General features: G+C 56.7%; 2 protein-coding genes across 2 annotated transcripts; one reads left to right on the forward strand and one right to left on the reverse strand.

The window, feature by feature from the left end:
* The first annotated feature begins 235 nt into the window (after positions 1-235).
* Positions 236-10,860, forward strand: RGP1 (RGP1 partner of RAB6A GEF complex). Its single transcript, XM_086479724.1, has 9 exons — positions 236-247; positions 682-819; positions 4,158-4,294; positions 4,670-4,753; positions 8,467-8,616; positions 8,696-8,842; positions 9,234-9,361; positions 9,578-9,755; positions 9,938-10,860. The coding sequence occupies exons 2-9, from the start codon at positions 704-706 to the stop codon at positions 10,159-10,161; spliced, it is 1,164 nt and encodes a 387-aa protein (XP_086335850.1). The 5' UTR covers positions 236-247; positions 682-703; the 3' UTR covers positions 10,162-10,860.
* A 1,089-nt stretch (positions 10,861-11,949) lies between these two features.
* MSMP (microseminoprotein, prostate associated) lies at positions 11,950-13,436 on the reverse strand. Its single transcript, XM_009948816.1, has 3 exons — positions 13,325-13,436; positions 12,570-12,678; positions 11,950-12,139 (listed from the first exon to the last, which is right to left on the reverse strand). Exons 1-3 carry the CDS (start codon positions 13,434-13,436, stop codon positions 11,950-11,952), a joined length of 411 nt encoding a protein of 136 aa, XP_009947118.1.
* Positions 13,437-22,704: the final 9,268 nt, after the last annotated feature.

A 22,704-nucleotide genomic window follows, 5' to 3' on the forward strand; every position in this document is an offset into this window, starting at 1 on the left:
GCTGCCGAGCGGCCCCGAGCGCAGCCCGAGCGTGTCCCGAGCGCAGCCCGAGCGTGTCCCGAGCGCAGCCCGAGCGCTGCCGAGCGGGCCCCGAGCCCCGCCGAGCAGGCCGGGAAGGCTGCTGAGCGGCTGAGGGAAAGCGGGGCCCAGAGCGGCGCTGGGCCTGTGCCGGGCGGTGAGTGAGGCCGGGGTGGCCTGGGCCGGGGCCTGCGGCGGAGCGTGCCGTCCTGTATCCCTCGCCCTTCTGGTGGGTGTTTACGTTTGTGTGTTTGCGGTCGGGGCCGCCCCTGAGTCCCCCGCGTTGGGGGTGGCAGGGTTGTCCATCACCCGCTGCGGTCTGTCCTGACACCCTCCTACGTCTGTGTGGGCCTGAGGGAGGTGGGGGGTGCATGTGTGTGTATGGCCAGGGCTCTGTGTGTGTCTGTCCGGGGCCGTCTCTGTTCGCCCCCCCCCGCCCCCCCCCCCCCCCCCCCCGTGTGTGTGTGTGCGTGCGTGTGCAAGGCCAGGGCTGTCCCTGGCCCCTGTACGTGTCTGTGTACTGTGTGTAGAGCTGGGGCTCTCCTTGACCTCCCCATGTGCATGTCCCTGGTCTGGCTGTTGGCATCCCACCTCTGTTACAGCACCCAGCCCACTCTGCGTGCCCACCTTTGGGTTTAGTTGGGTTATTTTTTTTTTTGGCAGGTGTGCAGCAGGGCTGTCCAAGATGATTGAGGTGTTGGCCAAGCTGGCCCGTGGACCCGTCTTCCTGGCAGGGGAGGTGCTGGAGTGCGTGATCACTTTTACCAACCCATTATCGGCTTCATCTACCTCTGCCAGCAGGTATGGCAGCCTGGGCCAGTGGGCCTTTCTGTGCATGAACCCTTGAAGTGGCAGAGCTGTCTGAGTCCCTCCAGAGCGAACAGCCCTCCCTCCCTCCTAAGTAGCCAGATGTAGTCATGGCTGGCTTGTGGGGCAGTGGTGCCAGCTCAGTCACTGGTGACTTCCCTGCCCAAGGTATTCCCTTAAGGGTGCTTTGCGCCATTGTTATTTCAGGGCTGAAACTGAGGTAATTATTCTGGTTTTCTGGTCCCAAGAAAGAGATGAGAAAGAAAGTATGCAGTTAAGAGGTGTTCTTAACTGCCCCACAGGTGAGCCCTCAGCAGCAGGCTTACTGGCAGAAAATGAAGCCAAACTGGCTGTGAAAGCGGGATATCTAGTTACACCAGGGTGAGAGTCTCACAGGGCGACATCCAGACAACGTCATTCTTTCCTGTGTACACAGAAGGAGCTCTCTCTGCACAGCGGTGCACTGACGTATCAGTGTGATCCCTGTCTTCAGGGCTGGCAGGCAAAGGGACAAGCACTGCCTAAAGTCAGAAAGAGGCAGCCTTCTGTGGCAGCATTTTCTGTGGCCCAGCCACTGACCACTGCATCTGCCCTTATCATTACTGTGCCCAAAGCTGGTGTTGAGGAAATGTGAGAAGATGGGAGCTTCCTGTATTGGCTCACAGGAGGTGACTCCACATCATAAGTAGTCACCCAAAGCCTCCACGTCCGCTGAGTGTGTGGCCTTGTCTGATTCTCCAGGGGGTGGAGAGTGCTTTCTCATCTTGAGCCCTTCCTGGGAAATGCCTTTTTCCAGCCCTGTCAGGTTCAGCATCTTTTCGTCACCAGCACACTTCACACGTGATTGTTTCGGTGCACTCGCTTCCAGTTCTTGCAGTCTCAGCAGCAGCAAAGCAGTCTCTTGTATAACTGCTGTAGGGCTTCTTTGCTTATTGCCATCCTTAACTTTCCATCTTTTCTTCCTGGTTGCTCTTGCCTGCTGAATTCAGCTTTCAAATTAAGCGGTAGCGTAAGCATCTAGCTTTCCAGAGTTTTGTCTTGTGCAGTGACAGTGCTGTTTTTCCTGGTTCTGAAACATGTGGGACTGCAGGTAGCAGATGGAGCAGTTTTGGAGGTTCGCAGCACAGTTACAGGAGCTTCAGGTGTGTTGTGGTCTGTGGATAAACTGACTCTTGGAAAAAGGAAAGTTTTTAAAATAAAAAAGCAGGTGACCAACCTGACAAGACCTAGCTAAGTCATACGAGTGGCAACACCAAATAGATTGGTGGTTTGGAAATTGAAGCAGTGGGCTGCATAAAGGCAGGAGCGAAATCAAAGCACAGTCACTGCAACAGGCAGATAGACCTGTCCGGGACTAGAAGCTTTCAGGGCTGGTGCAGGTGGAAGAACAGGAGGCACGCATTTCAAGCATAGGGACAGAACTGAAGGACAGTAAGTAAATGGCAGAAAGCAAATTTGATTGTGGTGTACGAGGCGTACAAGAAACAAAGCTCTTCTGCCCAAAGGCTGCGTGGAGCATGGCCCTTGTGGGCTACGGGAGTTGTAGGGCAGGTGAGAGAGGAAGGAACCGACCTTGGCGTCAGTGCAAGATCCTTCCATGCCCTGCCAGCTGAACAGGCCTGGTCGGCTGGTAGGAAGGCACGTGCAAATTTTGTTCAGGCATCTGGTTAAAAAAATGAAAGCAATCCAGTGGCATGTTGTTGGGCAATACTGGAAAAAAAAAAAAGACTCAAAATATGGTGTTGGAAGGTACTGTAATCATGCTAACCTATAAAATTAGTGAACATTGTCTCTTAAGCAAGGGCATTTCTCTGTTTCCTTATAGCAGATACCTTTTGACAGAAAACGCTATGGCAGCCCTTATGGAAAAGCCATGCTGGTACTTTTGAAGGTACAGAATTGCAGTTGTGGGTTTAGAGGTAACCAGGTAGAGTAACCAGCGCATATTTGGGTAAAGGCTGCCAGCACATACAAAAGATCAAATAGCACATTGTTAGTCAGCTGAAACGAATGCAGCACACCTTTTTCTCTGGTTTGTCTACTCATTTAGCTGCTCCAGTGTGTCACATTGAGGGACAGCCATGTGCCTACAAAAAAATCCCTGTGCCACCTGAAACTCTGGTGTCAGTGCTTGCTAAGCAGATCATGATGTTAGGAAACACCAGAGGAACCATATGCTGGATAAATTAATGAGACTGCTATTGAAATAAAAATAGGTGAGTGTTTTGGAAACTGAAAAGTGTCAGTAATGCCATGGGAAATGCCCTGTGGAATGGCTGAGGTCATAGCAGAGTCCAAAACATGAGACTTTTTTTCATGCTGGATGCAACCAGTTCTTGTGGCTGTACAGAGAGGGGACAAAATGACACCTTCGCCTCCCCTATAACTGTCAGCGAATCTCTTGCATCAGGAAGAGAAAATAGGTCCTTAGGAAGGACCCAGAAGCATCCTTCTCTGGTGTGACAAAACGAGAGGTCGATGTTCTGGAGGGGGATGGTGCTGTGGGGAAGGAGCAGGTCTGTGCCCTGCCTGCCCTGAGGAGTGTTGAGCTTGGGGCAGCTGGGTGCTGTTGAACCCATGTTGCATGTATTTGTTGCTTTTGAATCTGCCTGCTTCGTGGTGGTTGCATTATTACCAGAGGCACCTCGTAGTGCTGCTTTGCATGTCACTTCTGGCTTGGGTTTTAGCCCTTCATGGCTAAAAGTCCTCTGCCAGGCCAGGTCCATGCGTGAGGGCTAGAGGTGTCCTCTCAAGAGTGCAGTCTGTAGCCAGTCCCAAGCTGTGCTTGATGAGAAAGATGACCAAATGAGTAAGGCTTTGGACCAGATCTCAGGATGCTTGACCTCAGCCTGTTTGCTGGAAGATCTCTCTGAGGTTCTACACAGCCACCTTGTCTCTGTCCCCATGGAAGGGGTGGCTGCTGACCTCTGCTGCTTGCAGTCTTCTGCCATGTGTGTACAGCGGACTTCTCAGGGCAGGGGGGTTTCCTCGCTCCATGTCTGTGCTGTGCCCAAGGTGTTGTGGCTCAGACTGCAAATATTGCTGCCAAACAAAAGCCCACAAGCCACAGAGCCAGGCCTTGGGTGAAACTGCTGTCAGCAGCTGGGGTGGCAGTGGCTCCAGGTCAGCACCCCAGCTCGAGCTTGCTCTGAAAGCTTGTTTGGAGAGGGGCTGTGAGAGTGGCTTCAGTGACAGTGAAGCAAAGACTTCTTCCTTCCAGACAAGCAGTCCCACATGGAGCTGAGCAGCAAGAGCTTCTCTTCTCACATCTCATGCTTGCTGTAATCCAGGTTTAAAGTGTAGACACGAGTGTTGCTCTTCTTTGCTCTCAGTGAGATGCTGGCATGGGCCAGCGCCCAGATCCACTGCCAGTTTCACGCCAGCGAGAACCGGGTGGCGCTTCCTCCTTCTGATGGCAGCAAGCATGACGTGCAGGCAGAAAACGAGACAGTCTTCGTCCCCAACAGAGGTGAGTGCTACTCCTGTAACCCTGGGCAGGGACACGGAGAGCACAGCAAGCAGGAATCAACATAATGTGTGTCTTAAGGGCAGCATGTATACAAGGGAGCGGGAAGTCTGTTGCTTTCTTTGTCCAACTCCCTGGTGATGGCTGCTGCCCAGCTGTTCTGGGAATGTCTTGGTACTTGTTAGTACCAAGATCAGAGTGGCACTAGCTTGTGATGGTTGTCTGCCCAGCTGTTCTGGGAATGTCTCATGATCTAACCGGGGCATCAGATGTTTCCTCCTCGGCCCCTTCTCCCCATTCCTCACCATGAGGATAAGGCCCGGCTGGCCTGGGCACTGCTGCAGGTTGGGCAGCATTCATGTGGTTCTTCTCTTCCAGGAGAGCGGGGTCAGTGTATCCTGTCCACCCCACCGAAGATTCTCTTCTGTGACTTGCGGCTGGATCCTGGGGAGTCAAAGTCCTGTGAGTCTGTCTTCTCTTCCCCTGCTCAGAGAGGTCATCTCTCGGGAGCCCCACTCTCAAAGCCGGCTTTGCAGACCTGAGTGCTCAAATGGGAGATCCTGGTGCTCGTGAAAGACGAGGTGCTTTGGTGGGAGCATGAGTGCTAAGGAACTGCTGCATCGTCCAAAGTCTGTTCTCCAATGTGAGGGCTGGGTACTGCCATGTGTCGCTCAGTCCTGCCCCTGGCCCGCCTCCTTTGCTGCAGGTCCATTGTGTAGCTGGGAGGCATAACATGTTTTGAAATACCTGGCTGCAGCTGAAGGAACGGTTACACGCACCTGCGTTTCCCTGCCTTTATTTCTTCATCCACACTGGAGTATTCTTGGGATTTAAGCTGGCGTCCTCTTAAGATCTGAGCTGCTTCTTCAGGTTGTGGCAGCCCTGGAGATTGCAGTCTTCTGCCTGTTCTAGTTTTCCTGCTGTAAAAATGAGCACTTCTCATCTTCTCCACTCAAATCTCTCCATGTCTCCAAAGTCCTCCGTGTCCTTCCAGTGGGTCCCCTTAAAGCTCTCCTTCATCACTGCTTTCCCTTTTCCTGTTTAGAGAAAATTTTATCATTTTCACAAGGAATTTGCAGCAAATCATTTTTGTTGTTCCCAGCAGCTTCTTCTAGCTGAGTAGACAGCTGTGAAAATACGAGTATGTGCTGTTGTCTCTTGGTCAGTGGCTGCATGACCCAGCCTGTCAGTTCATGTCGGATCCCTTCTGCATTCCAGTGGCCTGTGGTCTAGCAGCAGCGTAAGGTTAGGCATTGCAGGCTGCGTGTGGAGAGCTCCCGTGGGTTGTTGTAGGGATCTGCTGGGAACAGTTGAGGAAGACCTCTCAAGTCACAGAGCAAGAGAGCGGAGAGGGCAGTGCCTGGGGTGGAGGGGGCTCTGCTAGAGCATTGAGCTCTGGGGAGGTGAGAGCAGAGCTGCAGGTGAGACCAAGGAGCTGTGACATGCTGGTTTTGAAGCTGGGATCTCCTGCCTTTGTAGGCTTGGTGGGGCCTGACTGGAGGGAAAGGCAGACAAGGTGGTCAAGCAGGATGGGGCTGCGCTGTCTGGGACTGTGTCTCCTGAACTGCAAAGCCTATGGCCCGAGCACATTTAGTTAGTTACTTACTATTCTACAGCAGCATGTGGGGGAAAGAAGCTGGCCCTGCCACATTGGAATCAAGGTCCCTAGTGCTTTCCAAAGGTGTCCCCTGTTGGAGAGGAGGAGGAGGAGGCAGAAATTTCAGCTGGCCTGAGGCTCACCTGGATTCTCCTGCACTCCTTGCTGCTGGCAGATGTGGGGCTGGAGCATCCGTTCTCTGGGAGCAGAGGGAAGCCCCTTTTCCTGCCACATTTCAGGCGGGATCAGCAGTCTCTGGGACTAGATCGGTGACTACAATCCAACCTCCAGATGGCTGGGATGGATTGAGAGGACTTCGTTGTGCACTGGCTTTGCAGGCAGAAGCTGTTCAGCCCCCAGCTAGGCTACCGATAGTCTGTCCTGCCCAGTGATGTTGTATTGTGTGTGTGTCCACTCTGCTGCTGGGTGACACTGGCACAAGCAGCCTGCATCTGCCTTGCACTTCAGATGCAGCTCCATAGGAAGGACACAAACTCTTCTGCATTTTGAGGTTCCTCAGCCATACGTTACAGCCTCTGCCTTTGTTTGTGTGATGCACACGTCCATTGCAGGTGTCACATGCGATGCTGCTGTGTGTGGGAATGGGCTTTTTAGCACTGAAAGCCCCGTATCACAGCCCTGGCTCTGCCAGGCTGTTCACACCAATCCCGTCGGCCTGTGATGCTGCTTCTCTCACACGAGACTGCAGCTGGCACGCTTGCAGATCATTCCTGGGGGCTCCTGCCAGCTCTGTGGAGGCAGAGTTAAGGCTGTGTGGGTGTGTATCTTAATTCTTCATTTCCTGTTTTTCAGAAGTTTTGAGTTTTGCTGTACAGTTTGGAAAGGCAAAAAAACCCCAAGAAATCTTAATTCTGCTTCAGCAAAGTACTACGTTATTAAACTTTAGCCAGAGCTGGGGTGTATAGCTGAGGTTGTGTCAAGCTGTCTCTTGATAAAAGGCCTTGTTTTCAGTTGCTGACCAGCTTACTCCCCCCATATCTTCCCCTTGCTATGCTGCCTATATGTGGAACTTGACTCACCTCCCATCCCTTTGACACACTGCCCAGAATGAGCTCTTTAAATTTGTCACCATAAAACATTTTCTCAAGCCCTCAAGTAATTTCTGTGTCTGGTGTTGCCCCTTCTCCAGTTTTGTTATACCTTTATAAATATTTGGTAGATCACAGAGAGGGGAGGAAATGGAAGCAGCCTGGACATGGGCTGGGAGCCCAGCCAGAGGGTACAGCGGGTGGATAAGGAAGGCATCCGTAGCATCAGGAATGTGCTTCCTTCTGGGATATGCACGGAAGCTGGGACTTCCCGAGTCTGAGTCTCTGCATTCCTGTGCCAGGTAGCAAACCACCCAACCTCCTTGGACAGCAGTGGTCTCTGCTCAGGTTATCCTGCAGGGTAGGTCTTTGTGAGCACTCTTGTTAAGCCTTGTACAGAGGCTTACAGCACTCTGCTTCCTTCCTTGGAAATAACCTGATTTTCCTCCCTGTCAGGACAGTTCTCAGCCTTACCTGCACCCCGGTCCAGCAGGACAGCCTTGTGTTTAAGGGTGTGTCAGCCTGGGGATGCTATGCATTAGCATGGGCTTTTTTCTTCTTTCCAGCCCAGTTATTTTAAATGTAGAAGTTATATTTAAAATGTAACCCAAGCTTTTAATCTAAGCCTCAACATTTAGGATGTGCCAGACATGGGGAAGGATCTGTGGTTTCACAGCAGGATGCTGCCCTTCCTCTGGCAGGGTGTATCTGCATTCTGGTGGGCAAGCCAGAGAGGTGGAGACTTTCCACAGTTCACTGTTTGCGCCTTCCTTATTATACAGCGGACAGTTTGGGAGAGCTACAGAAGTATTCAAGCTGTGTTGAGTGGCGTTGGGGTTTGTGTGGTGGCCAAGGGGCTTTGAGAGGGCCGAATGTGTTGTAAGGCCGGTCCCTGGCATCTCAGAGATCTCGGAGTCAGAGGCTTTGTGTCATCAGTCTGTCAAGGGGGATACACCACAGGTTGTTGTGAAGGTCTCTTAATTGTTTCTTGGCCATTTAGACCCAGTGCTTCAGAGAAAAACAGAGGAAGAAACTAATTTTTGTTGCTGAGTTTGGGGTTTGTGTGAAGTGAATGTCAAAAGAGGCATGAGGCACCTCTGCCGCATGGGGCAGAGCCCTGAGGAAACCACAGTGTGTGACTGCATCGCGAAAGCGGAGTGTGAAGTGAGTGCACAGAGGCAAATTCAGGTTGAACTCGTGATGAAGTAAGTTTAGCTCTCATGTGTTTGTGTTCCTGGATTTTACATCTTTCACATTCTTTTGAGGCAGCGTTTGTGTGTGTGGTTGTATGTGCTGGAAGCAGCGTTTGGATGACGGTGCATGTGATGAGAGAGCAGTGCTGTGGTGCAGAAGAAGCCAGGGATGTGTTTGGCCTGCTGTGGGAAAGGGGACATGGCAGAAAGCACCAGGCACTGTCCCTAGCTCAGCAGCACTGCTGGTCCTAGCCCTCGGTGCAGGGAGCCTGCAAGCGACGGTTCTGGGAGCTTCCTTTTGGCCTTTGAAAGCAACCTCTTCTGCACTCCTTGCAGATTCGTACTGTGAGACGCTGCCCATAGACGGCCCTCCCTCTTTCCGGGGACAGTCAGTGAAGTACGTGTACAAGCTGACCATCGGCTGCCAGCGTGTCAACTCCCCCATCAAGCTCCTGCGCGTACCCTTCCGTGTCCTCGTGCTGCACGGTAAGGCTGCACACTGCCCCCCCTGCAGACACAGCTCTGGCCACACCCTGCCCCACTGACGGTCTCACCTCCTCCTCAGGGCTCAAGGATTATCAGTTCCCACAGGATGAGGCTGTTGCGCCCTCAAACCCTTTCCTGGAGGAGGAGGAGGGCTTGAAGAAAGACTCTCGCCTGGCGGACCTGGCGACAGAACTGCTCATGGTGGCCACCTCCCGACGCAGCCTGCGTAGGTCCTATCCCCTGCTTGAACCTGCGGTCATAACCTGGGTGTGAAGCACAGGTCAGGGCTTGCTGCAAAAATCTCTTGCTGGCAAAGCAAAGCTCCAGCTGGGGTTGTGGAGCAGCTCCATCAGGGCCTGCTTGGGTCAGAGTTTGCTGTGGACACCTCCCAGCTGGTCTCAGGCTCTTCCTACTTCAGCCAGAGACACCCTTTCCCCAGCATATCGCAGCCAACGCCTGGTTTGCTCTTGCTCAACCAGCCTCCAAGGACTATCCTTCACACCCAAGCAGCAGGCATGGGGTCATGTCTGCTGGGCTCTGTGATTAACCCAGAGCGCTATATGAAGCAGAGCCTTGTCCTGCTGCAACCCTTTCGCCCCGGTCTTCTTGCTCCACAGACCTGTATAACATCAGCAACACTCGTGGGAAGGTGGGGACATTCTGCATCTTTAAGACCGTGTATAAGATCGGAGAGGATGTCATTGGGACCTTTAACTTCTCAGAAGGAGACATCCCATGTCTGCAGGTCAGTGCTAGCATTGGGGGTCACTGTGGGGAGAGGGATTGGGGTGGCACTGGGCTGCTGAGGGGTTTCTACTGATGGTTCCTAGTGGGACACTCAGGGTGTGAGGTGGGGAAGGGCTCCAGTTCTGAGCTCATTCGGGGAAACAGAGGCCCCCAGGGCTTTGCGCCAGGGCTGTGTGAGATTGTGAGTGTGAGCACCCTGCCAATCGCCCTGCAGTTCTCGGTGAGCCTGCAGACGGAGGAGAGCATCCAAGAGGAGTTCCAGCGCCGGCGGGGGCAGCCTGTCTCCTTCAGCACACACGCCCGCCATCAGGAGGCCTGCCTGCACACAGCCCAGAGCAGCTTCAGCCTGCCCATCCCGCTCAGCTCGACCCCGGGGTTCACCACCAACATCGGTTAGTGGCCACCAGGGAAGGGACACACCCCTGCTTGTCAGCAGGGCTGCGTCCTGTGGGAGGGGGCTGGCCTGCGTGGGTGGGCTTGTTTGCATGTCCCCTTGCCAGGACAGCCAGCGGTGACAGAGCTGCTGTCCCCATCCCTTGTGGTGTTGGCTGCTGACCCCGACTCTTGCCCACAGTGTCCCTGAAGTGGAGGCTGCACTTCGAGTTTGTGACCTCTGGGGAGTCGGCGGGCGCTTGCTTGGTTCGTGGGAGTCAGTCAGAGGCCATCACCTGGACTGGGGTGGAGCAGATGGAAGTGGACACTTTCAGCTGGGACTTGCCCATCAAAGTCCTTCCCACCAACCCCATCCTGGCTTCCTACGTATCCCAGTTCTCCAGCACTAACTCCATCACCATCTGAAGTGGGAAGAGCTGGTAAGGAGACAGTGGTGCTGCAAGCAGGAATGGCGGGCAGGACAGCCACCAGCACACTGTGGGGCGCACATCCCGTTGTCCCCTCGAGTTTGCCTACAACGCCCGGGTGGGCAGCAGCAAATCTGTCCTGCCTCTGGGTGGAAGAGCACTGTGCTTGCTGCGGTGTCTTGTGCTGCGGCCTTTGGCTGGGAGCTGGATCCTTCCTGCCTGGATGAAGGTGTGAGTCCCAGCCCTCACCAAAAATAATCTCCATCCCAGGGCGCGGCCCTACGTGCCTTTACCCTATGAGGGGCTTCCAAGAGGGAAGGGCCCAGCCCAGGGAAAGGAGAGGGGAGCTCTTGCAGTGAAGCCCCGTACCAGCCGGGGGTGAAGGCTGTGCTGCTACAGAGAGACCCCACAAGTAGAGGTCTGCTGTCTAGGTGAGGTACACTGGCCTGGGCTGGGTGTGAGCCTGCCTGCCTGCCCTGGCGTGCATCCTGCCTCTTGTGAGGGGTGTCTCTGTGCACAGCCCAGCACCCCTGCTGCCCTCGCCCAGCGGAGTCAGGTCCTGGCAGGCCAGCCCTGCGCTGCCGGCACGTGCTGTGACAGCACCATAGTGATAATCCAAAACGGAGAAACACTGAGCACTGGGCTGTTCTCTGCCTGCGGTTCTGGGCACGAAGGCATCCTGCTGGTCTCGGGATCCTTAGACAGCTGGAGTGAATGCGTGCTGTGCATTCTGGAGCTGGGATGAAGGTCTCCCTGCTCAAAAAACAGCTCCCCATTTCTACCAGACCTTCCAAAGAGTTTACCTCTTTGCATGGAAATCTAATAAACTTATGAATGTGCAAAACTCGGCCTTCCCAAGAGCCTGATTTCTACACCATTCCCGGTGATGGGCGCAGCCCACCCTGCACAGCAGTCACAGGCTGGAGACCTCCTCTTTGTTTAATATCTTTATTGCAAGAACAGAAACATCTAGACAAGGTTCTGCACAACACAGGCATGGCACCGGCTGGCAACCGGCTCCACCCAGGCACATGCGGATTGCTTCAGCTCCCTGGACCCCAGCAGGGCACCCGACTCCCCGCCCCGCTCCCCTGCAGCTGGGATGGGTGCCTCCCCTGGGGTCATCTTCTAGTGGTTCCCCCTGCTCTGCTGACCGCTCTGCGCTGGCTCCGTTGCAGTGTTGCCCAGGGCTGGCCTGCAGTGCCGGGGACTCTCTCTGGCCCCAGGAGCTGTGAGAGCAGGGGTTAGTGGTTCTAGAGGTGGGTTGTGCCCCTCATGCTCCGGGGCAAAGAAGGGGCTGGACAGGGTGCGTGAGTCCTGCACGAAGGGCTGTGGTGCTCCCCAGCGAGCTCCCAGCATCTGCCGTGCAGGGGGATGGGGGTCTGGGAAGGAGGAGGGAGCTGCTTAGCTTGAGGCTGGATGCAGGAGCACGAGACTGCTGCGATGCAGGCTGGTTTGGTCCCTTAGCCCTTCCTTTAGTAGCTGGAGGTTCTGCCCACCTGGGAGGACATCCCGTAGGATCTGCGTTCCCATGGTGTGCAGGGCGACTCGGAGGGAGAGGGCCCTGGTTTGGTTCAGGAAGCTGAAGGCAGAAGCAAAGCCGTACCGTGGCAGCACTAAGGTGTAAATGTTAGCTCAGTACCATAGTGTGTGGATAGTGGTTTCCCTCGAAGGTGTCGGCAGTGACGTCTCTATGGGATGGGGCAGGACTGGAGCATGCAGGAGGTGTGCTCTGGAGGAGGGAGGATGATGCCGAGGGGACACAGGGTGCTGCGCTGCTGAGCCTCTATCTGCTCAGCCCTGTGCCCAGCACCTTGTTGCTCAGTGGCTCGGGGGTGCCGGCTGAGCCCCACTCATGCTCCATGCTCTTCACGCAGGGCAGGCTGGGGTTGGCCTTCTGCACCACTGAGATCTGACAGGTCTGTGAGTCGTAGTGGGCCTCACACCAGTCGGGAAAGTCGATGGGGTGCTGGGTGCTGCGGGAGAGGACAGGGCACAGTCAGCTCCCCTTGGTTCATGCCAAGGAGCCACTTGCAGGGCTGGGTAGCTTCCTCTGCTGCCAGCCTCTGCAGCTGGGGTGTCTCCCAGGCCGGCTCGGGCAGGCTGGGCCGCAGCTTTTGGCACATCTGGGCGTCTCGCTGTGCAGAGACACCCCCACCCCCTGCTTTGTCTTCCTGACTCACCCCACCACTCTCAACACCCTGGTGGGCTCTTGCTCACTTCTGCCCCTCGTCCCCCAGGGCCTGGCACCCCACAGCCCCCCTGGGGCTCCAACGTATTTGCTTGTCTGCATTTGCAGCCACCAGACTCGCACCACATCCTCCCCTCTGTGGCCACAGAGGTGCTATGGCAGGGCCGCACCGCCAGCAGTAGCCCACCCCCAGCGCCCCTCAGCCCCTCACTCACGTCTCGCAGCAGCCCACGCCGATGGGGTGCAGGCAGGTGCAGAGCAGGCAGTTGGTACTCAGCCACGACTCCCCGAGGGAGAACTGCTTCCCCTCGTACTCGCAGGGAGCTGCAAAGGAAACAGTGGTGATGAGCACACATGGGCCCGCACCAGGGCGGGTGGGTCCCTCCTTGGCACCCCCATGCCCTGAAAGAGGGGACAAGGGGGACATCACGACCTCCCACCTGCCCTATGGTATAGAGGATACTCGGTGGCCTCTCCACTACCCTGCAGCTATGGAATGCCCAGGCATCTGCCAAGGGTGATACTCCCATCCATCCTCTCCTGGCTGTGCCCTGTGGCTCTCCCCACTACCCTGGGGGCCTAGGGCAGAGCTACGTGGCTCTTGCTTCCCTGGAGAGGGCATATCCAGTGCCCCTTGGGGTTTGAGCATCTCTGCAGTCCTGGAAGGAGGCAGCAGAAGAAAGACGGGCACTCCTCCCTTTGCTGCTAGTCCTGCACGCTCGGCCCCAGCCGGGCTCCTGCCAGGAGCTTTTCATGGCCCGGCAAGCTGTTTCTCAGCCAGAGCCCTGGGGAGCTGTTCTGTGATTTATAGACTGCTCCTTCCACTCATCACTGGCCCACAATCGCGCTCCTGAGCTCAGCACAGTCCCTTCTGCACTTCACAGGCGCACAGGGCAGAGCCCCGCTGCCCCAGGGAAAGCTGAGGCCTCGTCTTCCCATCGACCTTTTCCCACCTCACCTCCCCACTTACCTTTAGCCTGGAAGTAGCATTTGGCCTGGGAGCCCGGCAGCTGGAGGAGGAGGGAGAGCAGCAGGCAAAGCCTGCCCCAAGCACACCCCATCTTCTGCGCTCGCATGGCCATGGCCGGTGTTGAGCTGGGCTTCTTCACTGAGGTTGCCTTGCTTCTCTATTGCCTTTGCTCCTTTCCCTTCTCTTTCTCTCACTCTCTCTCTGCCTCTTTAATGCTCTTCCCCTGATCCCAACAAGAGATATTTATAAAGTTCAGCTTTACGACCCTGGCCACCAGCTGTGCCCCACTGGAAAAGTTGTAAAACTCATTTCCTGATTTGAAAGGCATGAAAACAAGAGGTAGGATCAAGATTTTTAACAAGCTGTGAAAAGCTGATTCATGCCCTCCAGAAATGTCTCCAGTTGGAAGCCCCTGTGGGTGCAAGGCTCTGCAGCGAGGGTAGATCCAAGGACCCCAGCAGGGTTGCCCTCGGTGGGGTGGTGAGCACGCAAGCAGCAAGCGCAGGAGACCCTGGCCCCCAACCAGGAGAGCTCCAGGCTCTCATCTGGTTGTGCTGAGACACCGCTGATCCTTCACAGCAGCCAAGGTTTTGGGAGCATCCCATCTCACAGGGACCGGAGCAGCACAGGCGTCCTGTTAACAACCAGCGTGGGATGCAATGGCACCATCCTCAGTGGGGATGGAGATGCTCGTGCCCAGCTCCTGGGCACCGCAGCACGGCAGTTTCACCCCAGCCTGGGCTACAGCCGTGCCAGGCTTGTGGCCACGTGTGGGCTGCGGGTGACGGTGGGGTCTTTGCGGCCAAGAGTGGGCAGTACAGCCATTGGCACTGATGCAGAGTAGGTGAGGAAGGCTCGGCATGAGGCATGACCCAGGGCTCACCTGAGCAGTCCCCATGAAAATGGGGCTGTGACAGTGTATGTGCAGCACCCATGAGATGCCGGGGCTGAGCAGCCCCTTTCAGAGCCTAGAGACCGGCCCCAACAGAAAGAGGGAACAGGAGGGATGAAATCAGGAGGCAAAGGTGCATTTGGGCAACAAGTGACCTGAGAGTAAACCAAGGGACTTTGCTGGAAGCAAGAAGCTATCGGAAGATGCCATACCACACAGGGACGTGCCAGTGGTCTGCACAGACCCTTATCCAGAGGGGCTGCCTCTGGATTGGAGAGATAATGCCGTTATCGGCTGGTGAAGTGAGGCAATGGGCGAGATGGAGGAGGGCAGAGCTCTGGGAGCTGCGTGGCCCTGGAGAGCTACAAGCAAAGGGCTGAATTGCCAAGAGAAATTCACAGCCCTTGTCAGAGGTGCTGCCAGCAGCAGGAAACAAGGGTCCAGGGATGGTCCAGCCAGTGGCTCGGCCAGCATGAGGCTGTGCCGGCAACAAGGCGGTGGTGGTAGCCATAGCATATGTGGATCATCTGCCCCTGCACTAAGCTCCCTACTTTCTGAGAGTTTGGGATAGGTTTACGCACTGACGCGTGAGGCTTAATGTCCCTTCCAGAATTTGTGTTGGCATCTGCTATTATAGCTGGATATTTTTGTTATCCCCATAAATGCCCAATCCCTCCTTGAATCCTGCTAAATTTTGGCCTGAGCATTTTCCTGTGGCAGCCTAATTAAGCATGGAGTGAAAAAAAAAAAAAAACCCATACCAAAACAAAACAAAAAAACCCAACAACAACAAAAAAACACTTCCTTTTGTCCGCTTTGGGTTCACCACCTTTGAATTTGAAGGCATAGTCCCTTCACGCTGGTACTCTGGGCCCCCTCGTTGTCCCATTGCATCCCTGTCCTACATCTTGTGCTCTCACCTCCAAGGGAACAGCCCTGGATTTGCATCCCCTCTTGTCCTCAGAGAGTCACCCCAGCTCTCTTGAAGTGCCCCGGATGATGCCGTGCCCCTCTGGGTGGGGTGGCTGGATGGCAGCGAGGATGTGATCAGTTGGGAAAGGGTGATAATAAATCAGAAAAACTCGGGGCACCCGTGAATAACCTGCTGACTGCGGGCCATGAGCCGGGATGGTGAAGTGTAGCAGTGACAAATGAAACTCGCCCTTTGGTGCAGAGTTGTTACTATATAAGGAGGATAAAAGTGTTCGTCATCAGAGCAGTAAGTGAATATTCCTATTGTGTGTTTGGAAAAAGAAGTCTGGCACAGTAGTAACCACAATGAAATAATCCATCATCGTTTCATCACTGAGTACAGCAAATGTTAAACAAAAGCGGTGGGTTTCATTTAGAAGCCCACGTGATTTGGCCGGACGGGCGCTGAAAATCTGGGGCAAGAGCATCTCTCAGCCATGTGGAGGAGCACTGCCCCTGCTCCACTGGGGACCAGGAAGGCATTGCTGGGATTTCTGCAGACATTCTGGTTTCCCAAAGAGAAGGTTAGGGCTACCAGCCCTCTTGCAGCCTTTGGGTATTTCATCAAAGTGGTTTGCTGGGTAAATTCGCAGGAGGAGGAAAGGGGGTCAGGACACCCCTCGGCATGTTGCAGAGGGACGTGGGCAGGGAAGCACCCTCCATGCTGTGGCTGTGCATCCAGGGGATGGGGCTGATGGTCCCCCACAGCCTGTCAGTTCTGCTTTCCCACCCCCCCGCCGCTATCCTTCCCCCACTTTTGCATCCTTGGGCACACGCATGGCCCCAGCACGCACCTCCACAGGGTGTCCAGGGCATTTCAGTCTGGCTAGTACAGGAGGGGGCTCGTAGCCTGGAAAGCAGCAGCTGGAGTTGGACTCAGTGCTCAAGAGCTTCAGCCCGGGTACCCACGGGATGCTGGGGCTGGAGGAGCTGACACCCTCTCTGGCTGCACTGGCCGGTGCATCCTGAAGGAGATTTTACCCTGGAGAGTGAAAGAGGGCAGCTGGTTTTGGTGCGTGCATCTCAGGGGGACAACTGAGACCTGGGCAAGAGCCACAGAAGGGACGTAGGGGCTGGAAGAAGTGCTTTGCTTTAAGCTCTGTCACTTCAATCTGTCAGGCAGAGGCCAAGAGCAGGGACTGACTGCCGGTCCAGGCATGCCGGTGAGGAGCAGTCACCAGTCTTGGGCACCCTGGGACCCTAAAGAAAGTCACATATGTGCCTCTGCATCCCCCTGGCAGGACCCAGCTGCTCCTCTCTGGGCTGGCTCTCGGATTGTAGCTGTGCCTAAGAAGAGCTGGATGCTGCACCCCACCGAGGGCACAGCATTGCTGGCTTCCTCTCCCAGCAGAGGTTAGGTGCTCCCTCTGCAGAGCTGCTGTTCAAGCCCCTGGTGCCAGATGGGACACTGTGGATGGGCAGGGGTGAGCACCCAAGCTGCTGGGTGCTGGGATGGGCCGACAACAGCCCACCCCAGCCCCGCAGGAGGCACAGGGGTAATAAATGATGCTGGACAAGTTGCCATCGGCAGGATCCAGGAGTGTTATAAAACCTGAATCTCCTGAGCCTTCAGCTGGGACTGCAGCTGCAGAGCAGGAAGCAAACAGGATCCCGGCTGGCATTGTGAAAGCAAACACCATAAATCCGAGGAAGTGCTGCGATTGCTGTTTTAGGCACTGGGGAGCTTGGCTCCTGCTCCCCAGAAGTGCTTTATTTTCTCTCTAAACAGCCAAAAAAACCCAAACCCAACCCCTAACACTGGGACGAGCTGCCCCAGCACTGCCTCAGGCCTTGGGGTGGCTGTGGGATGTGCACACCTCTCCTCGCCCATCACCTTGAAGGTGCTTCAAGCCCCAGAGCCTCCAGGGCACCAGGACAGTGTGCAGGCGGGGTGCAGGCAGCATGCAGGTAGATGCCAGCTCTGAGCTACGTCTGATCACTTGAATGCTCACCACCCACCAGAATGGCTAAGCCCCATGGAGAGGTGAGCAGTGGTGGTCAGAGAGAGCTGAGCAACCAGGAGGCAAGAAGGGGGACAGGAGGGGACAGAGGTCTACCCAGAGAGTGATAACTGGCTCACTCCATCCTTCATCCTGCAGCTGGTAAGCCGGATGGGATAGCTCCTGGAGGCTGGAAGTACACGTGGGATCAGAGCCGACCCCACCAGGACTAAAGCAAAGAGACTGTTGCTCCAAAAAGGGGACAAAGCAGAGGGAACATGCTGAAAACCTTGATGTCCCCTTACAGTGCAAGCTGGCGGCCCACCGGATGGAGCTCGCTCCCACTGGAGGAGCATGGGCTGGGAGGCATGCTGGCATGCCCTGCGTCTCCCACGGGTGTCCCTGGCCTCGGCACCCACACCCTGACCCTCCTCACAGGGGAAAGCAGTTTCCACTCCCTGAGTTGGGCGCAGTGTTTTGCAGGGGCTCTCCAAGCCTGGGATGGATGGTGTGTGAGGGTCCCCAGCCATGGAATGGGGTCTGCTGTGGGGATGGGGTCTGAGGGTCCCCAGCCATGGGATGGGCTCTGCCCACCACCCTGCAGCTGGCGGCAGGCAGAGATCTGTGGTCCGGGCAGCCCCAAGCTGTGTCTCCCTCAGGCTCACTTGCCCTCTTGCCCTCTCTCGCATGGTCTCACCCTCCCTTGCTCCCCATGCTCCATCCCTTCATCACCCTTTGGCAGTCTCCTGGGCTGTTTGTCCCATCTGTCAGCCATGCATCCCCAGTGCCCTCAGCCCCAGTAGGGTGCTGGTACACAATCTGGCACACCAACACCCCTGGCACAGCAGCACCCTAGGTGTGCTGCAGCCCATGCCTCTGCCTGGGCTCCCCTCAAGGAAACATGCCAGGAGCGTGTGAGGTGTTTAGGAAAACAAGCCTTGGCACTTGCTGGCCATCCTGGGAAAATAAAAACATCCGGGCGGGCAGCCGCGCAGTGAGTGCGAGAGGCCGGCACTCCATAAATCCCCTGGAGCAGGTGCTTTGTAGTTGGCACAAGGAAATGAGCACATTATTCAGCTCAGCTTAAACCCCAAAACGTTTCCTGTCCTGTGAGTCAGAAATAACCCTGGGAGATCATTCCTGGGCCACGCAGGAGCCGCACCGGCCAAAAAAGTGCCATGCTCCTGTTGGGCCTGGGGATCTGTTGGGGAGGTCAGGGGTCCAGGCACCCTGGAATGAAGGGGACTTTGCCACAGCAGTGCTGTGCCACCAGCGCTGACCCTGGCATGTAACTGCTCTGGGATGTGCTGAGGAGCCCCTGGGGACTCCCAGACCTGTCCTGGGGCCTAGGCTTCAGTGGGATGCAGGGACAAGGGTAGCACCATGAGACACTTGGGCTTTCTGGGTCCTGGATGGATCCCGTGGATCTTTCTCTGGCCTCTCTCTGGGATCAGAAAGACAGATGCACCCTGCATTGCCCCGGTGCATCACGGGCTGTTTGTTTGGAACCATGGGAGCACCTACCCTGCTTCAGGGATACCCTATAGGAAAAGCCACAGATGGCTGGTGGCTTCATGGTGGAAGAGACCACCTAAGCATGGGGCCAGGGCCCCTTGTACTTGGGCTAGGGGTCTTCAGGAAGATGGAGGGGATAGCAACGCAGGAGGTGCCCCCAGCTCAGCATGGGCAGCGCCTGCCTGAAGGGGGTCATGGGTGACACATCCAGTCCCGTTGCCCTGCAAGGACACTTGAGGGTCCCAACATAGGTCTGGAGCATGGAGAGGTGTGGGTGCTGGGGGCTGTCCCCACAGGCATACCAGGACAGCCCCTGCCCTGAACCAGGGAGATGACACAGCTGTCTCATTACCCACATTTTTCCCTTCAACATATTTGCATCTGCTCCTTTTTTTCTGCTATTGGCACACAAATCCCGAACCCAAACAAGGAGCCTGGATAGCAGGAGTGTAGGAAGCCCATATGTGCAGAGGTCACCCCACGTGCCTGCGCCCATCTCTCTGTTTTGTGCCCACCTGGCCAAAGCCACCCCAGACTTCTGGAGATGTTCCTTTCCCACTTGGGGTGGGGCGGCTCCTCCAGCACCAGGGATGGAAAGCCCAGCAGAGCCCTGGCTTCCAGTTGGATGGAGGTGGTGACCTTCAGTGGTGCCCTCTCCATCCCTGCCCTCTTCCTGTGCACACCCCACCCCCCCTTACAACTCCATTTACAGCCCCCAGTCTCCAGCAAGATGGGGCTGCTGCCCATCCATGCTAGACCTCCCCATGACCCGGTGCCATATGTGCCCTGGCACAGCAGTGCCTGCACAACTCCTTCACCTAACCCCGGTGGAGCTGACCATGCTGCAGGCATCCACTTGTGGTGCCTGCAACGCTCTTTACAGCCACTTCCCAAGGCTGACAACTTTCTGGCCCTACTCTCAGTGCAGACGTGAAGGAGCTTGGCAGGGCCCTGCAGCCCGCTAGCTCATGTTGCTGTGCCCTAGGAGGTGGAAAAACATTTTTTAGCCGTTAAACAATCATCACCTTTGTGGACAAGGGGCTTGGTTTCTCTTGCTGGGAACACGGAAAACAAGACTGGAACCTCACAGGCATAAGCTCCCTGGGGCAAGTGGGCATGCCTGTGCCCTTGGGGCCCACCATGCTCTGGTGTAGTGTGAGGGCCACCATGGACCACCATGGCCCACCATGGACACACACAGTCCACCATGGACTCTCACAGACCACCATGGACTATCACAGACCACCATGGACCATCACAGCCACAACAGTCCACTGTAGACCACCATGGAACTCTGTGGTCTGCCATGGACCACCATAGACCACCATAGACCATCATGGACCTCCATGGACTGCCATGGGTCACCACAGTCCACCATAGACCACCATGAACTGTCATGAGCCACTGTGGACCACCATAGACTATCATGGACCACCACGGACCACCATGGACCGTCATGGACTACCACAGTTCACCATAGACCGTTGTGGACATCCACAGACCACCACAGACAACTACAATCCACTGTAGAACTTCATGGACCTCTGTGGACTGCCACAGACCACCAGAGACCACCACGGACTTCCATGGGCCCACATGCCCTCCAGCTGCCTGGGTATCTGAGCTGCAGCAGGCACAGCCAGGTAGGTTGTAGCAGGTGTCCCCCGTTGCAGGGGTGTACGGTGTACAGGCAGCGGTGACCAGGCCCCCTCTGCTGGCACGCACACGCAAACACGGGGTGCTCTGGCACCCATGGCTCCCCCCGACAGGGCAGCCCACACACCCCATCCCACCTGCAGCAAGTCCCCCCAGGCTGCTCCCACAGCTTTTTTTCTCCACATATCTTTTTTTTTTTAAAAAAAAAAAATTTGCCAGGGTTGTTGCCCCCCCACGGGCTGCACTCTGCCTACAGCAGGTCCTGTGAGAGCATTACCACGTCCAAGTGACTCGCTGCCCACTCCCTGCTGACTGCAGGCAGGGAGAGGACGGGTTGGAGAAGGCTTTTCCCACCCAGGCTGCTGCCAGACCCTTTGCCCCCCTGCTGCACCCTGGCCTGTGCCACCGAGTGAGCCTAACCCAAGGCTTGGAGATGCCACCATGGGTCAGGACACACACCCCCTCCCCCCCCCCCCCCCCCCCCCCCCCCCTTGGTGTGGCAACATGTGGAGGGCACAGGACCTGGCACCACCAGCACCCCGTGAGCCTCCAGCAGCAGGGGTGATTTTGCAGAGGCTGTGGTCCTCAGTGAAACTGTCACTGGCCCACCATGCCCAGCTCCACACCCCACAGGGAAGCTCTTCTAGACCCTTCCAGCTTCTCTTTTCTCGTCTGTATTCACTACCGGTTGGATTTCACCGTCCTGCGGCAGAAAGGCTGCAGGCACCGCTGTCGGCTCTGTGCCACGACCAGACCAGGGTATTTATAGCCAGCAACCCAATCGCCCCAGCTCGGGTTGTAGCAGGCGGGGTGAGCTGAGCTCCGTGACTCTGTGATGGGAAGGACATGTCATTCATGGCAGGGACACCTGCAGTGGCACTGGCAGGGACAGCGAGAGAGGACAGGATTCCCGGCAGTCCCAGCTGCGGAAGGACCCTGCAAGGGCACCCTGGGGTGCTGTGCCCACAGTTCAGCTCTGCTCTAGTGTCCTGCCCCAAATCCCAGGAGGAGACAGGGACTCCCTGCCTGCCAGTCAGCGCTGCATCGCTCATTCATCTGAACCCTGAGGGACCTTGCAGGCCCAGGGGTACCAGAAAAATCTGCCGGGTCCCCATGTAGCCACTTCACTCCTCTTGAGCTACCCCCTGTGCCCCACACACGCATGTTGGCCCCCATAGCTTTGAGCCGAGGGGCAGGGGCTGTCAACATCCCCACCACCACCCCCAGACACACACCCCCCCCCCCCATGGGAGCAGGCAGCAGGCTGGGAATGCGAGGAATGTACCACAGGCATGCTGCCCCCGCCGAGCCCCCCCTGTCCCACCGAGTCCCCCTCTGCAAACGCAGGGCGCCTCTGTGTCCCCCCGAGCTGAGGCAGCCCTCACACACACACGGCAGCAAGGGCTGGCATCCCCCCAGGTCCTTTCCCAAATTCCTGGGCAGGATCGGCAGCCCCGTTCTGCCCTACAGCATCCTGGGGGGCTGCGCAGTGCTCCCTGCCTCAGAGCCAGCCTTTGTCCCCAGAGCGCTCCCCCATGCTCCATGGGCTGTCCCCCGGCCCCTCTGCTACCCTCGCAGCCCCCTCCCCTCCTACGACCTGACCCCACAGGTCTGTGCCCCACAGCACAGGGGCTGGAGCCTTAAAATCCACAGTGGTGACACACCCGCTGCCTCCAGCAGCCTCCCCGGCACCCCCTGCCCTCAACCCCCCCTTGCTTGCCCGCCCTGGCCAGGCCATGTGTCGAGCAGGGACAGGCAGGACGAACACAGGATCCCTGTGGCGTGGCTTCCCGCTTGTACCTGCCACTGCTGGGTGGACATCCTGGGTGTCAGGGACATCTGGATCCCCCAGGGCATCCCACTTCTCAGGGCCAGACTCCCCAGTCGACCCCCTGCGTCCCAAATCCTCGGGGATCTCCCTACCCTCCCCACTGCTCCCAGTGGGGATACCCATACCCCGGGCACTGGATGTACCCTCAAATGGGGTACCCAGATCCTGGGCACCCTCTCCCCAGAGCCTGACTCCTCCTGTAACCTGCAGCCCAAGACCTCCCTGAAATCCCTGGTAGGGACACCCACACGCAGGATGTCGCCTCCCCTATCAGCTGGCTGCATACGACAGCCTTGTCCCTCCTCACACCCACCGCAGTGGGGACACCCCTCCCCAGGGCACCCCTTTGCCAAGGCCCCATCACACCCCCCCCTACACCCCATTGGCCAGGGTCTTCCCCAGCCCCTGGTGAGGACCCCCAGAATGGGGCATCCCCTGCCCAGTCCCCAGCCAGTGGGTCCCCATTGAACCCGGATGCCTCCTCCCAGCCCCTCCTCACTGGAGCCCCCCAAAACCAAGGTGCCCCTTCCTCAATCTCCCCCCACTGGAGACATCCGGAACCTAGATGCCCCCT

Source organism: Leptosomus discolor, chromosome Z, assembly GCF_034619465.1.
Source record: "Leptosomus discolor isolate bLepDis1 chromosome Z, bLepDis1.hap2, whole genome shotgun sequence".
NCBI lineage: Eukaryota > Metazoa > Chordata > Aves > Leptosomiformes > Leptosomidae > Leptosomus > Leptosomus discolor.

What these genes read in the sequence shown, in the direction of transcription:
- RGP1 (XM_086479724.1), top strand. Translation starts at nt 704, where the DNA reads ATGATTGAGGTGTTGGCCAAGCTGGCCCGTGGACCCGTCTTCCTGGCA. An exon ending in TCATCTACCTCTGCCAGCAG is followed by an intron (nt 820 to 4,157) that starts GTATGGCAGCCT and finishes CTTTGCTCTCAG; the next exon opens with TGAGATGCTGGCATGGGCCA. An exon ending in AGTCTTCGTCCCCAACAGAG is followed by an intron (nt 4,295 to 4,669) that starts GTGAGTGCTACT and finishes CTTCTCTTCCAG; the next exon opens with GAGAGCGGGGTCAGTGTATC.
- MSMP (XM_009948816.1), bottom strand. Translation starts at nt 13,436, where the DNA reads ATGGCCATGCGAGCGCAGAAGATGGGGTGTGCTTGGGGCAGGCTTTGC. An exon ending in ATGCTACTTCCAGGCTAAAG is followed by an intron (nt 12,679 to 13,324) that starts GTAAGTGGGGAG and finishes TTTCCTTTGCAG; the next exon opens with CTCCCTGCGAGTACGAGGGG. An exon ending in GGCGTGGGCTGCTGCGAGAC is followed by an intron (nt 12,140 to 12,569) that starts GTGAGTGAGGGG and finishes CCTCTCCCGCAG; the next exon opens with CACCCAGCACCCCATCGACT.